Consider the following 15234-nt stretch of genomic DNA (forward strand, 5'->3'; position numbering starts at 1 on the left):
GGTTTCTTTTCTATTGCATTGCAATTGCACACTCATTCAATAATATTCCATAATAGTAAAACAAACAAACAAAAAACTTGCTGTTTCAAGTATTTTTCTCTAGGCTTGCAATCCCAGTTAAGAAACTACAGAATCTGCAATGCAGCCGACTGGAGACTTGTATAAATTAGCAAATCCCAGCTGTTGCCGATTCTACGACTAGAGTGACTAGGGTTATTATTACTGTAGTTTAGAGTTGAATAGTTTAAACATTTAAAATGTTATTTAATTTTCCAACTTTATAGATATATGAAATTAACTAAAACAAAACAAAGTTCTTAATGTCCCAAAAGTTTAATAAATGTAACACCCCAAGTTTTGAAGGTTAAATAAATAGGTAGTTGATGGTGTGAAAGGACATATCATTGCTTGTTACACAATATATTTCTTTGTGCATAACATTGGAAACCTGAAGGAACATATACACTTCTCATTAAGTGAGACTCTGTACTGGGCTCTGAGAATGGATACATATTAGGCAGTAGGCACGGTAGTTCACCCCAAAGGGTTAACGTAAATAATCTTATTAGAGTCCCGACCATCACAGCTACAACTCCAGTAGTTGAAGATGTAAAATTATGCCTTGCCTTACTCAATATTCGCTCAAAGAAATCCTTGCTTCTCAATGATTTAATTTTACATTATAAACTAGACTTTCTGTTTCTGACTGAGACTTGGCTTAGTTTAGATGATAACATCTCCTTGATTGAAGCCTCTCCTTTAAATGATACTTTTGCTCAGAAAGCTCGTTCAGAAGGCCGAGGGGGTGGGCTAGCTACTATTTACCGAAATGATTATAATTGCAGACAAAAAAATGGTGAGGAATTTTCTTCATTTGAATCCTTGTCTTTGCTATTAGCTAGCCAACCACCTATTCTTATTGTAATAATTTATCGCCCACCTAAACCTAGTCAGTTTTTTCTGCCTGAATTTGCTGAATATATGCCTATACTGTCAACTAATTATGATAGGATTCTTTTACTTGGAGATTTTAACCTTCACATTGATAACAAAGCTGATTCAAAGGCTATTGACTTTTTAAGGCTCCTGGACTCTCTTGATTTTATTCAGCATGTTTCAGGGCCCACCGATAATCATGGCCATACCTTAGATCTTGTCATCTCTCGGGGTCTAGTTGTTAATATCTCATCCATAATTGATCCTAATATCTCTGATCACTCTTGTATTTTATTTGAAGCTATTGTATCGGTACCCAGAAAGAGTGGGGCCCACACTATTAAAAGCCGTGTCATTAATTCTTCAACTGTACAAAGGTTTTCTGAAATAATAAGTTCAGCTCCATCACTTCCTTTGCAGTCTCTGTCTACTGAATTACTAGTTGACAGATTTAACCACCTTTGCACTACTACTCTTCATACAGTTGCTCCAGTCAAGACTAGATTAGTTCCACTTAAACATAATGCTCCCTGGATTAACAATACTATCCGTCAAATAAAAAGAGACTGTCGTAAGATGGAACGAAAATGGAGGGCTACAAAATTACATATCTATTTTGATATTATGAAAGATTATCTATCGAGGTACAATGAAGCTATAAGATCTGCAAGATGTGCATATTTCTCCAAATTGATTGAGGAAAATAAAAATAACTCCAGGGTGCTTTTCTCAACAATAGATAACTTGATAAATCCTTCATTCTCACCCATCTGCAACATAGAAGTGTCCTCGTCCAAGTGTGAAGAATTTCTCAACTACTTTGAAAATAAAATAAAGACTATTAGGGAACAAATTCCATCTTATGGTTCTAATTTAATTATTTCAGATAGACTGGGGAAAACAGTGATGAAATCATTTTCTTGTATTACTGCACAGGAACTAAACATGATTGTCATGCACATGAAATCCACAACTTGTATGTTAGATCCCATTCCAACAAGGTTTCTGAAGGATGTCCTTAGTTACTTGTGTAATGATATTCTTGCCATTATGAATAGTTCGCTGGAAAATGGAATAGTTCCGGCTTCTTTCAAAATTGCCCTGGTTAAGCCCCTACTTAAAAAACCCAACTTAGACAGTTCACTTCTGAGTAACTTCAGACCCATTTCAAATCTCCCTTTTCTAGCAAAAGTTCTTGAAAAGGTAGTGCTTAAACAACTTAATGGCTTCCTGATTACTAATAATATGTTTGAAAAGTTTCAGTCTGGGTTTCGTTCAAATCACAGTACAGAAACTGCCCTGGTAAGAGTAACAAATGACTTATTAATGAGTGCAGATTCAAATGCTATATCCATTCTTGTTCTTTTGGACCTTAGTGCTGCGTTTGATACTGTGGATCATTCCATCTTAATTGATCGTCTTAAGGGATGGGTGGGCCTAGATGGTAAAGTACTAAACTGGTTTAGATCCTACCTTACAAACAGACAGTTCTTTGTTTCACTGGGGGAGTCTGTCGGGTTTAGCAAATATTACCTGTGGTGTCCCTCGGTTCGATTCTTGGTCCGATATTATTCTCTTTATACATGTTACCTCTAGGCCAGATTATTCATAAACATGCTGTAAATTTCCACTGCTATGCTGATGATACACAGTTATACATCTCTGTGAAACCTGGTGACATTAGCACAACATCAGCCTTACTTGAGTGTATCACTGACATCAAAACTTGTATGTCCTTAAATTTTCTGCAATTAAACTCTGATAAGACAGAAGTGTTGATAGTAGGCTCTCAGCAACAAATTGATTTATCAAAAATACATTTGGGGGACTTAACTCCTAATTTGAAGTCTGAAGTGAGAAATTTGGGTGTTATTTTTGATTCTACTTTAAATTTCGAGTCGCATATTAAAATGATTATAAAAGTGTGTTTTTATCATCTAAGAAACATTGCTAAAATTAGATCATTTCTGTCTTTATCTGATGCTGAAAAAGTAATCCATGCTTTTATTTCATGTAGACTGGACTACTGTAATGCTCTTTTTTCTGGACTTACTAGCCAAGCTTTATTAAGGCTGCAGCTTGTGCAAAATGCAGCTGCAAGGGTCCTTACCAAAACCAAAAGGAGAGCACATATAACTCCTGTACTTGCTTCTCTGCACTGGCTTCCAGTGAAATATCGAATTGATTTTAAAATTCTATTGCTTACATTTAAAGCACTAAATGGAATGGCACCAGATTACCTCTCAGAGTTGTTGTCTCTTTATCAGCGTGCATTGAGGTCGACTAATAGTGGCCTCCTCTGTATTCCGAGGGTGAGGCTCAGGAGGAAAGGAGAGGTTGCTTTTTGTGTTCGTGCTCCGCAGCTGTGGAACTCTCTCCCCGACCATGTCAGAGGCTCACCTACAGTAGCTACTTTTAAATCTAGGCTTAAGACCTATTTTTATAATTTAGCTTTTTGATTTTATATATTGTTGTTTTTAGTTGTTTTAAACTGTGTCTTTTTTCTCTTTTTGCAATATATGATGTTTTTTTTAACCTGTTTAACTTATTCATCAATTTATGCCGTTTTATTAACTTTGATTTTAATCTTTGTGTTCTGTTACCTTCTTTTTTGTTTTTTGTGCAGCGCCTTGAACCTTGTGGTATGAAAGGCGCTCTATAAATAAAGATTATTATTATTATTATTATTATTATTTCACAGTTGTTTCCCACTGCAATTTATTATATTACCAGCTAAAGTACCAGCTTAACCATAGGAAAGGATAAGCAAGTTATCATAAAGCTTACTAGTAATGAACTACAGAACCTTGTAGCACAGTAGAACCTAGGTACACTGTACTGGCCCCCTAGTGGTAAACTGTTTCCATCCAACTGTAAAGGCTTGGAGAAACAAACAGCTGTAAAAACAAAATTAGAGCTATCAGTCACACTAAAGAGAGTATCACCATGTGGCTATTTCAATTCAAAATGGTACTAGCCAGTCAGTTGTAAGCCAACTGTGTACGGTGTAAAATGACCCTAGGACAGGTGCATCTGCCATTGATTTGTATTGAAAAAGGGGTAGGTGCCAGCTCATGAAAGTTCAGCACTGTGTGTGTCTGCCATGACACACAGTGACACTGGTACATCCCATTAATCAGTGGGCCCATTCTTAGATGGGGCAGCAGTGTGGAGTAGTGGTTAGGGCTGTGGACTCTTGACCGGAGGGTCGTGGGTTCAATCCCAGGTGGGGGACACTGCTGCTGTACCTTGAGCAAGGTATTTTACCTAGATTGCTCCAGTAAAAACCCAACTGTATAAATGGGTAATTGTATGTAAAAATAATGTGATATCTTGTAACAATTGTAAGTCGCCCTGGATAAGGGCGTTGGCTAAGAAATAAATAATAATAATAATAATAAAATAATTAGATAAGGGTGTTCTGGAGATCCTGCTGGATGCTGGGCTGCATAAAACTTTGTAGCATGTCCCAAGCATACTCAATAAGGTTCAGGTCAGGAGATCTCACTGACCAATGTCTCCTCTTGATCGCCTCCTGTTCAAGATAAGCAGTGATGATCCATGCTTGATCTGGGCGGGCATTGTCATCAAAATGAAGTTTGGCCCCATAAGGTCACTATCTAAAGCCCCTTTCACACTGGCATGCTCTACCTGGGTCAGAACCTACCCGGGCCAGGACCCGGTGTCATACGGGTTGGGTACGCGATTTCACACTGCTTTTGATAAAGCAGGGTTGACCTGGGTGACAGATGCAACTGCACAATATGCTTATCAATGCCCCGGAAACAGCTTGTTACTGACGCTTCCATCCAAGTTTCTCTGGATTGAATCGTCGGCCCAAATGCTGATTAGAGCAAATGTTTCTACATCCCTGCTGCAATCTGGACCAGTCTGTGTCTCAATCAACAAAAATATGGCTAAACAGAATAAATCATTCCTTGCAGAACTGAAACCGTCAAGCAGGCATGGCTGTTTGTTATTGTGTCGGCTCACGAACGGACGTCAAGCATTTTGTCTCGCTCAACCCGGGTCAAAGGGTGTCAACCCACAATCCTGAGGTGGGTCGCTGGGACCCAGGTACGTGGTTTCACACTATGCAGGATTGTGACCCAGATAGCCAGGACCGGGTCTGGACCCAGGTAGGAGGGCCAGTCTGAAAGGGGCTTCATTTGGTTACCTAAGAGCAGTGAGCATCCCCATCCATTTAAAATATGTTCCCATAAGAGGAAAAGACCTAGGAGAGGGGCTGCTATGATATCAGGGATTGATGTTCATTTAAACATAACCCCCTCTCAAACAACTCCCAACTCCAAGTCAACATTGACTTTAAACGACAAGCTGAGGAGTTTACAAAGGTTGCAAAATATGAGAAAATGTATCCAATCACAGCAGTCCCCCAGTTGAAGCCACACCCTCGTCCCTCCCCTAGCTCCTTTTCTCTTATGGGAACTAACCTTGACCCCCCCCCCCCCTCCCCTGTACGCTGATTAAAGCCCACACCATGACAGATCCTGCTCAATAGTTATCGTTTTCTGCAACATGCTGCGGCAAGAAACGTTCAACACACTGTCTCCAGATCTGTCACGCCTCTCAGTATAATCAGGACAGAATCTGAATTCATCAATGAAGACTACCGGCTTCCAATGTCCTTCTCAAACATTCCAGCTTCAGTGTGTCAGAGGTTACCACCGGTTTGGTATCAGCTCCATATATGGGAGACCACACTTTGGGACACATTCAATCACTAAACTAAACAATATAACAATATGTTCATGTCCTCATTACTTAATCAACATCTATTTTGGCTCTGAGCCGTTACACTTAATATCGATCATGTGCAAGTACACAGGAAGTGGGTTCATGAATTTGGATTTTCATAAAACTTTCTTTGGAGGGTGCGACACTCATGCGAGTCTCCATTATTTGTTTTCAGGTTCAGGAGAAAGAAAAAATAATATGGCTGCTATATTGCGGTCATGTGACTTTTTGTTTTTTGGATGATAAATGCTTTGAGATATTGGCTTCATATATTGGTATACAACGGTATCCCTGGCAGTAATTTTCCTTAGCTACTACTGTTGCTTTGTGAACTCAGAGAGACCTTTTGGAGTATTGACGTCATGTTGCACGGTACAAACTGCCGGCTGACCATTACATTGGCGTTGACCTGGTTTGGATGCAATATTGAGGTCTGATTTAAAAGTTTCTTCTGGATAGAGACAGCACACTTTGAGATACTGAATTTTTTTTATATTTACAAACTTGTATTCTATAACTTTATCAGGCAAGTTCAATTGTAAGTGTCGTTCAGTAAGAATTAATCATTATACTGCCGTTTTGTTTAAATTGGAAATGTATGTGTTAGACAAAAAAGAGCCTAATTATACAGGACATCACCTTTCAAACACAATGTAACATAAACGGTTAATGATTAAATTTTTAACACACAATCAGCGTTTTTCTGAACCAATGACTATTTTTAGCACACAACGTAGACGGTTATATAAATATCCATAAGCTACTGGTGATGTATGACAAGAGAGGACATTAAACCCTGAAACAGAGCATAGTTAAATAATGTAATTATGCTTTTGCTGACCTCAGATTCGTTTAATGCTTTTCTTCCTCAAAATACCAGACAATCGGAGTCACTGAATTAGGTTTATTTCATAATCTTGGCAATATTTGATTTTCCTTTTCATTAGACTAGAGATTTTTGGGGAACAGCTGGGATACGATTGACTCTGATCCAGCAAGGGTCGATAATCCGGTCCGCGTTTTTGATGTGGTTACTCTGCCTCCTGTCAATGAACGGGACTCTCCTCTCTTCCGCTCCCACCTCAGGACCCGTTTAGCTTTGTTCTACGTACGTCACTGGCTCCGCCTTCCTATTGGGATTCTTTTTTTTTTTTGCATCCATTTTTGTGCATTTAAGAAATCTCCAAGAATTAAGAATCGAGAGAGTAGAGCAAGGACGAGAGAGGGGGAAGGAAGCAAGGAGAAGAAAAAAGGACAAGACACGTTTATTCTGAAGATGCAAATATCCTATGGTGACAGCAATGGGTTAGAAAGGATTTGACATGATTTCAAAATAAAAAGGCAAACAGCTGATTTTATATTCCTCTGCATATGCATGAATGGATGGAGAGACAGAATTATGAGTGGAATACTTGCAGCCGGTGGGACTGATTGCAATTTATACGCCACCCACAGGGTCTTTCTATTCATTTTTTCTTCCCTTTTAACGTCTCTGAGCCAGAAATCGGGGTGTTTTGAAGATCCATTGTGTGAATCTTACGATCCAGCTGGCTTTTGGCCGTTGTCCTCCCGCTTGCTGTTGATTACAGAAGGCGTCTCCTGTATAGTATTGATGTGACCCAAAGGAGGCTTTTATCATTTATCTTGCCTCTTTCTTTTGTGAAACACAAGGCGGGTTTTGAGGGTTATTTTTTATTGAGAACTGTATACCTTCTTTTATCCAAAGTCCCTGTTGTGTTGCATTTTTGTTCCCTTTTTTTTTTACATTATATTAAAGATGTCTTCTCCATACCAGTATCAAAGTTTTTAAATTGGCCATTCCTCCTTTTACCAATCTAGTAACTGGGTAAACTGAATCTATATCTATTTTTTTTTTCCTCAATCAAGTCAGTTTGCTGCTGGTTGTTGATCTTTTTAGCAACTATATCTAAACATGTCTGCTCCACTTGGGCCCCGGGGCGGCCCTGCACCTCCTCCCCCTGCTGTCCTGCCAGAGGTGCCGGACCTCAGTCACCTTACCGAGGAGGAGAGAAAGATCATTCTCGCCGTCATGGACCGACAGAAACAAGAAGAAGAAAAGGAGCAATCCATGCTGAAGTAAGTCATTTAGAACATTCGAATATTGAAGCACGGGGGAAAGGGGCAGACGCGGTCTTGTCAGTGTGATTATATCCCAGTTGCAAGCTGTACACTTTTCATGGGCAGCGTCCAGATACGCTGATTTATGGAAACAACCATATTTAATATATCAAATAATACAATGTAATAATACATCAGCATTGGCTGGGGGTGTGCATTTGAACCTATGACTACTGAAATCCAATATGGCTGCATACATGTACAGTACTATACCGATAGATTTAATGTAGATAATACGGTTTAAGCAAAAAAGTAATTAAGATAAAATCCGGGGAAAGGTTATGAATGGCATATAACCTTAGGGTATTGTAAAGATATGTGCTGTGATATATTACTGAATGTGTAGGACATTTTCCTGCCAGTTAGCCATACCAGGGCCTACTCTTTACTCTAGTATGTTTGGGTTCAGTTAGCAGCTGCCGCCATCTTCGTTTAAGCTCTCCAACTCCTTTTTGGTAATTTATTATAACCCTATATTCCTAAGCGAGGTGGGCACTGTACGCTGAGTATATATATCAGTGATGCAATGTTTTCCTTTGGATTTACAGATGCGATCACAATGTATTCAAATAGCGTTTTTCAGACTCCCGGCATCTCTCGTCCTGTGAACATTTCAGTACCACGGCGCTGTCCAGTCAAAGTGGAGCTGCAGCTTCTCCTTTTCCTCGTTATTAATATCAGTGTTAATTGCTCCAGCTACTGTGTGGTGTTGTAGTGGCATAACATGGGTTCAGAAGCACGTTTCTTGCTTCGAAACACATTGATTTAGCTTTCATTGTTGTTCACATGAGGTAAAAAAATTAATACAAAAATAAACAAATAAATAAATAAATAACCATTGATAAAGTTAAAGCTTACCGATTCATGTTTCTTATATTACTATGGTTGTTTATTTAAGACTAGCATACGTTAACCATAAGACGTAGTTACTGACCCTTTACCTAATGCAATTCTTTACATTTGTAATTGGGTTTGCATCCTTCTTAAGTCCCCTTGCTGAATTAGTGTTTTATAACCCTAATGGCACACCACACTTTCTACAGTATTCGTTTCTCAAAAGTATGGACTTGTTAAATTTTGTACACAATTTCTAGTCTTATTACTCATTGCTTCCATTTTACACGGAAAAAAGTGTGTAATTAAGAGACGTGGTGCGTTATAGACCAGATTTGTAATGCATACTGTTAACATGGAGATTCAGGGTTTTAGTCAAAGCTCAGCTACTACTTACATTCCATGTGGACCCAGGGCTTCTGTAAACGAGGTAAATGCAGGGCGTCACTGCAAACAGCGTGTATGGTACATTACTCTCAGTTGAAATTACTTGTTATTTAATGTGGCAATTCATTGTATGTGTGAGTTTCATTTGATCTTAATGTTAACATGACTTTGCATCTTATATTCCATTCTATACATATGTATATGTAACACCCTTCGCTTTTCTAAGTGTATCTTTTAAAATATGGCGTTCAAGGAACTGTCCCATTTTGAACTTTACTTTATTGCGAGAGAAGATACAATACCATTTGAGGTCAAGATCGTGCTGAACTGGACCATTAATACAGAGCTAATCCCTAAGAATATGGTTGTTTTCACATACACCCACTTAATCCAAGATTTCTTAAAAGATGCGCTGAATTATTATTAATTTCTTAGCAGACACCCTTATCCAGGGCAACTTACAATTGTTACAAGATATCACATTATTTATTTATTTTACATACAATTACATTATTTTTTTTACATACAATTACCCATTTATACAGTTGGGTTTTTATTGGAGCAATCTAGGTAAAGTACCTTGCTCAAGGGTATAGCAACAGTGCCCCCCACCTGGGATTGAACCCACGACCCTCTGGTCAAGAGTCCAGAGCCCTAACCACTACTCCACACTGCTGCCCCAATTGTATATACAATTGAATTGTATAATCATGATGAATAAAACCCATACATCACATGAAGTATGAATGGGGCTTCTACAATCTGATATTTTAGATATAGGATTCTAATTCAGTCCCTCATTTCTTACTAACACACTATATAGAACTATAGTTTTATGCTATTGGGGTTGCACCAACAAAAAACTAAAACGTTATTAACAACTAGTACAAGACCTAAGTTGAGTCCACATGGTCTGAGCCCAATTTCTAATGGAAATGCCACATCACATAATCATTGTGGACATTGGCTCTGTGGGCATGGGAGCAAAGCTTCCCTTCATCCTGTAGAGGGCTCTCTGCAGCAATGTTGAGGCATGCAGGCAGTGTGTGGTGAAACTCCCATTGCAGCAGCAAGCACAATACCTGTTCAACAACTTTTCGGCCACATTCCCATATGAATGCTGCATTTTTAAAGTTTTTGGAAGGCTGCTGTAGTATATGTAAATTAGTAGACCAGTTTCTTAGTTATTACTAAAAACCTGGGAGTCATAGAGAAAGAACCTTGATTTAAAAAAAAAATGTTGTCTGCTTCACTTAAAGTCACATAGCGCATATCAAGTACCAGTATTCACAGCCTATATTTCTATTGACATGATGCATAAATAAAAAGGGTATCTATCATGTTTTCTGGAATCCCTGAATGCTTTCAGTTACACATTATTTGTTTTGTTTTTTAATGTATACTAGGTAGCAGACAGGTGGCTGTTGGGAGTGTTACTTTCTGTACTCATAAAATGCTAGGGATACTTTTCAGTATCACTTACCTTCATGTCTGGCACTGCCTTCTTTCACATTGACCTGGTTTCTTTGATCTTATTAATCATTTGTCTACATCAGAGCTGTCCAACTGTTGAATGGAAGAGCTTGTTAAACAGGTTCCATGTTTAAACACACAACATTTGTTTATACACTTAGACTTGATTTTGAACTGCTAGATGTTTTTCTAATTTTGTTTGGGATCCATTTCGGTATTCAAGAAAGGTTCTAGATCGACAGCATTCGTTTTTCTTAGCTGTCCACCTCGAAGGGATAGCAATGTGTAGCAATGTGAGCTTTCCGAGGCCAAGTTCTATCCTAGAGGGAGCACCCTCTAAGGGGGTGAATCTTTTAAAAAAACAGCACACTCTTTTCAAGATGCCCAGTTGTGCAGTATGCTGTTTTTATCCATTAACAAAGTTCAAATAGTTTGTTTAGATGACTATGCTCACAGAAACATGAGCCTAGAGCCGTACTAGATTAGACATAGGATGGTATTTTTCATTAATTTCCAAAATAGTTAAAGTTAAGCGTGGCACTGAAATTTCTAGGAAATAAATGGAAATAAGTGAGCAGACTATTCCTGCCAACATACTGCGACAGCGGTCTTTACGTTAATCATTGGCAGTGATTGTGATCTGGGGGGTTTGCTTTGTGGTATAATGTACAGTATGTGTTAAATGACTGAAACAGTTTATGTATTTTTTTTAAAAAAACAGTTCATTTGAAGATGTAATGGTTGATATTTGTAAGAAGGGAAAGAAATGGGATTGCACCCATCCTGATTATCTACACGTCTAATGGCTGAACTGAAGAACATGGATATTTTCATTCATCTCTTTTGGTTGTATTGGTGATTATACTAGATGCAATCTTACTCTCCTTTGAATTAAAATGTGTACTGTGGATCAAAAAAGGTCTGTTTCTTCCCGTCAACCTAAACAATCTTTGCACCGGTATGTGAAAGCATTCATTTATGAAAAAAGATCAACACATGTATTTCAATTCTCTTTGCCTTTTGTTAAAACATTTAGGAATTTGATGAATATTCCTTGCTTCTGTAAACCACAGTTAAAACATGTTTGTGTCGATGTGCTGAAGAAAGAGCTGGCAGCGTCATCAGTGCTGATTAAAGCAAAGGAACATTTGTCTAATTTCATTACGAATCCTAGGTTTGAATTTTTACAATACAGAGTTTGAAGTAAGGTTTATATCAGCTACTGTAGTGTATGCAGTGAACACTGAAGTTGCATATTAAGTACATAGTTGTCATCAATTACTTGGTTTACATGCAAAAAGAAGAATACGTCTCACCTTTTTGGCACGCTATTTTGTAGTACATAGAATGCCTATGTCAAATGCTTAAATGGGTGGGGACTCATTTGCGTGTTATCTTTTGATGTAGCTGGCAAAATAAATATTTATTTTGCAAAAACCAGATCTTTTTCCAGATTTCTTTTTTCAGATTTAATTGCAAACGACAAAGATTGAAGTAACTTTAAGATGCTGAAAGATTCATGTATTTCAGATTTATCTGTTAGCTAAATGTTGATGCCAAGTGTAAAATAAAGATTTAAGTTCCATGTATTTTTTTTTACAGATTTGTTTGTTACATTCCCTGATATAATGTGTCAGCTAAATGTTGACTCGCTAGGTGTAAAAAAAAAAAAAAAAAAAGATTTAAAGACTGAAGCATTTCTTTCCAGATTTAATAGGCATATTTCCTTTTTTTTGGTTAAATCTAGGAAAGATTACAGATTTAAGTTAAATCCGGAAAAAAAACATCTGGTAATATATTAGTGCTTTTCTTTTTTTACACTTGGTGTCCCATATATACCACAGTAACATTTTATAAGGTAAAACAACTTATTTACTGAAGGCCATAACCATAAAAAAACATGTCAGATGCTTGTTTAGGTAATTTCACAAATGTTAACAAAAATGATTACAGAAAAGCTGAGAAGGGGTTAACTAAGCAAAAGCTGTCTCGTAGTACCTTCGCCTAGTCACACACATCCTTACTGATTGGGGAGTACAACTGATATGAGTTTTTACTATAAGAAGGGCATTGGGTGTCCAAAAATAACTGATATGTTTTGTTCGTATAGCATTTTGTAAGTCATCAGTAAAAAGCTGAGGTTTGTGCTGTAATGAGCTGATGGGAGCTTGGCTGTTGAAACTGGAACTATAACCACCGCTTCAATGCAGACAAAGACTTAAAACCCTCAGACCTCAAAAGTTGTTTCTGATGTGATGAATGCCATTGCTAGGGAGCACTGTGGGGAATCTAAGGTGTGATCTAATATAGTAAATCCTAGTAGAAGAGAACATAGAGCGAGACCCACTCATTGTCATCTCATCCTGAAGTGAAGAGAAAATAAGAAAGGGAACTTTGTACTGACAAAAACTGGACATTCTTTACCTGTCTATTCATAAACACATAAGAAAATGCAGTTGCTTACTGTATATACACCTAGGTTGTTTTGGCGATCCTGAAAGATACTGAAGACCTCTCCATTTCTTCGTGTGAATGCATTGAAGCTGTCTGTCTGTTTTAATGGGTAGCACACTTACATTTTGACATTTTACAATTTCTATACATTTCATTCATGTTGCAGGATCATCCATTTTTAATGCAGAATTGCACCTCATCTTATGTGGATGGAATTTATTGTATGTTGTCTAAAAGTTGCCGCATGGTCAGTGCCAGTGTAGCCACAGACAGTGAGATATCCTGTTGATTACAGCTATGATTGCTATGGGAAATGTGCTGTCTTCAAGTTCCAGTATTCAAAACAATGGAAAGGAATGTGCTTGGTGTATCTGGGATCATTCATGTTTGTCAGTTTAATTGTAGAGTCTTAACTAGCAATTTGATGTTGAATCAGAAACTTTAGGGAATCTTTACAGAACATTATCCTACATGCCAGGTTTAGTATTTGCTGGAATTATGCTTCCTTAAAATATGCCTTCTGGTTGCCTCCATGCTAGAGAGCACAAGCTTTCAGTTATACTGTTAACACACATAATAGAATTTAACTTGCAAAATTATGATCTGGTGTTTTCTTCTCGACTTGGTAATTATTCCTTTTGTGTCACGTAATGTCATAAATCAGGTGGGGAATAATACCAAAAACACTGGAGAAAGAGGAGCTCTCAATGAAATGGCTATTGGGGGAACAGAAAAAACAGCAGTGTTGTTGCAGGAGAGAGCATTCACAATGTGCTACTGAGTCCCATCTCCAACAATGGAAACCTGTTGTATAGTGTACATATTTTACTACAGTTTTTGAAATACAGTATTTTAAAGGTGTATGTTTTCGTGTCCACATTAACTTCTAAAAAGGCTCTGTTCTTGTGGAAATGTAGGCCAGACCAGTGGGGTCAGTTCTCTGTTTTTGTAGTAAAATCCTCAAAGGCACTCTCTCCATGTAGTTTTTAATTGGCACAGTTTACCTGAGGGGTACTGTTATGTTAAGACTGTTTGTTTGGAGATGATGCCTTGCGTTTGCTGTTATTCTGAACTGTTTGTTTGTGAGTGTGTGTGTGTGTGGGTGTGGGTGGCTGGGCCGCATGTCTACAAGCTGTGGGAAGATATGTTCTCTGTGAAATAAAATTCACAGAGAGCTTTGAATATTTTTGTAGCAGTAGGTGCCGTCTTCACTGTAATATATATATTTTTTCTTGGGATCAGTTCCAGAAGGGGGAACCCTGATTCATAAACAACACATTTCAGCCCATACGGCGAACCTCCATTGTGGCCAGTTAAACCATCAAGCCATCAGTTAGGTTTACAGGGTAGCCAATGTCACAGGTCTCACAGTCGACCCAATGGTCTGTGCTCTTGCTGTGCCCCCATTTATCTTGAAACAGAGGCAGATCTAGATATGCATCAAGACTATGAAAATCAAACATCTTATAAATAATTCTAGGTGGGGCGCTATTTTAATAGTTTAAATAAGATTTAGATCGGTTGCCATTTAGATGAACTGAATAGACCTCGCTGGCTTGTAACAAGACTGGTAGACATGGGGCTTGTGGGCTAAATAGAAGTGGTAGACACTCCGTGAAATCCATCCAAAGTAAAACCAATTGTCTTGCACAATTAGGAGCTCTGTTTACATAAGTGTTTCAGCCGGTTGTCATTTAGTGAGTTGGTCATACTTTAGCTGTTTTGCTAAATAGTGGGGCTGCAGTGTATCATCTGGCCTACTACAGTACATGGTAAATAGTAGTTTAGACATTTCACGTCTGGCATCACTATCTACTTTGAATCTACTTGATAATAGATAATATTTAACCAATAAAACCACATAAATATGAAATATCATTTGCAAGCATGTAAAACATGTATAGGGCCAGTTTATTTTAGTGAGAATTGAAGGATAGCATAAGAAAAATAAATGTGCATGTAAACCCTACAGTAGTATATAGTACAATGGTTAAAAAGCCCAACTTAGCCATATGCAAGCCCAGTTATATACATTATACCATTCAATGGTTGGTCAGATACACAGGACTCGATTAATAAAACACTAACCAGCTGATACATTCGTAAGACTGCAGGGTAATTACTAGAACACTAACCCTTTATGAATAGAACCTACAGTTCCTATATTTTCCAGAGGACAACTCCAGGGTTTACCCTTTTAGGAACATCAATAGCATTGTCCAGGATTCTAAGCACCTTTATTATTATTTATTT

General features: G+C 37.9%; 2 protein-coding genes across 33 annotated transcripts in view; both read left to right on the forward strand.

Moving 5' to 3' along the window:
• The first annotated feature begins 868 nt into the window (after window positions 1-868).
• LOC117972317 (uncharacterized) lies at window positions 869-2572 on the forward strand. Its single transcript, XM_059012642.1, has one exon. The coding sequence runs from the start codon at window positions 982-984 to the stop codon at window positions 2530-2532; it is 1551 nt and encodes a 516-aa protein (XP_058868625.1). The 5' UTR covers window positions 869-981; the 3' UTR covers window positions 2533-2572.
• A 4270-nt stretch (window positions 2573-6842) lies between these two features.
• The window catches only part of LOC117394363 (regulating synaptic membrane exocytosis protein 2-like), a 265103-nt gene continuing 256711 nt past the window's right edge, over window positions 6843-15234 (forward strand). For 15 of the 32 annotated variants that reach the window (XM_059012665.1, XM_059012653.1, XM_059012645.1 and 12 more), the window contains exon 1: window positions 6844-7791. In XM_059012665.1, coding sequence (XP_058868648.1) covers window positions 7628-7791 — 164 coding nt within the window. In that variant the 5' untranslated portion in view covers window positions 6844-7627. Of the gene's footprint in view, window positions 7792-15234 lie in introns of all 32 variants that reach the window. The other 17 variants (XM_059012668.1, XM_059012666.1, XM_059012670.1 and 14 more) reach the window with 4 other exon arrangements.

Source organism: Acipenser ruthenus, chromosome 3 (assembly GCF_902713425.1).
Source record: "Acipenser ruthenus chromosome 3, fAciRut3.2 maternal haplotype, whole genome shotgun sequence".
Classification (NCBI taxonomy): Eukaryota; Metazoa; Chordata; class Actinopteri; order Acipenseriformes; family Acipenseridae; genus Acipenser; species Acipenser ruthenus.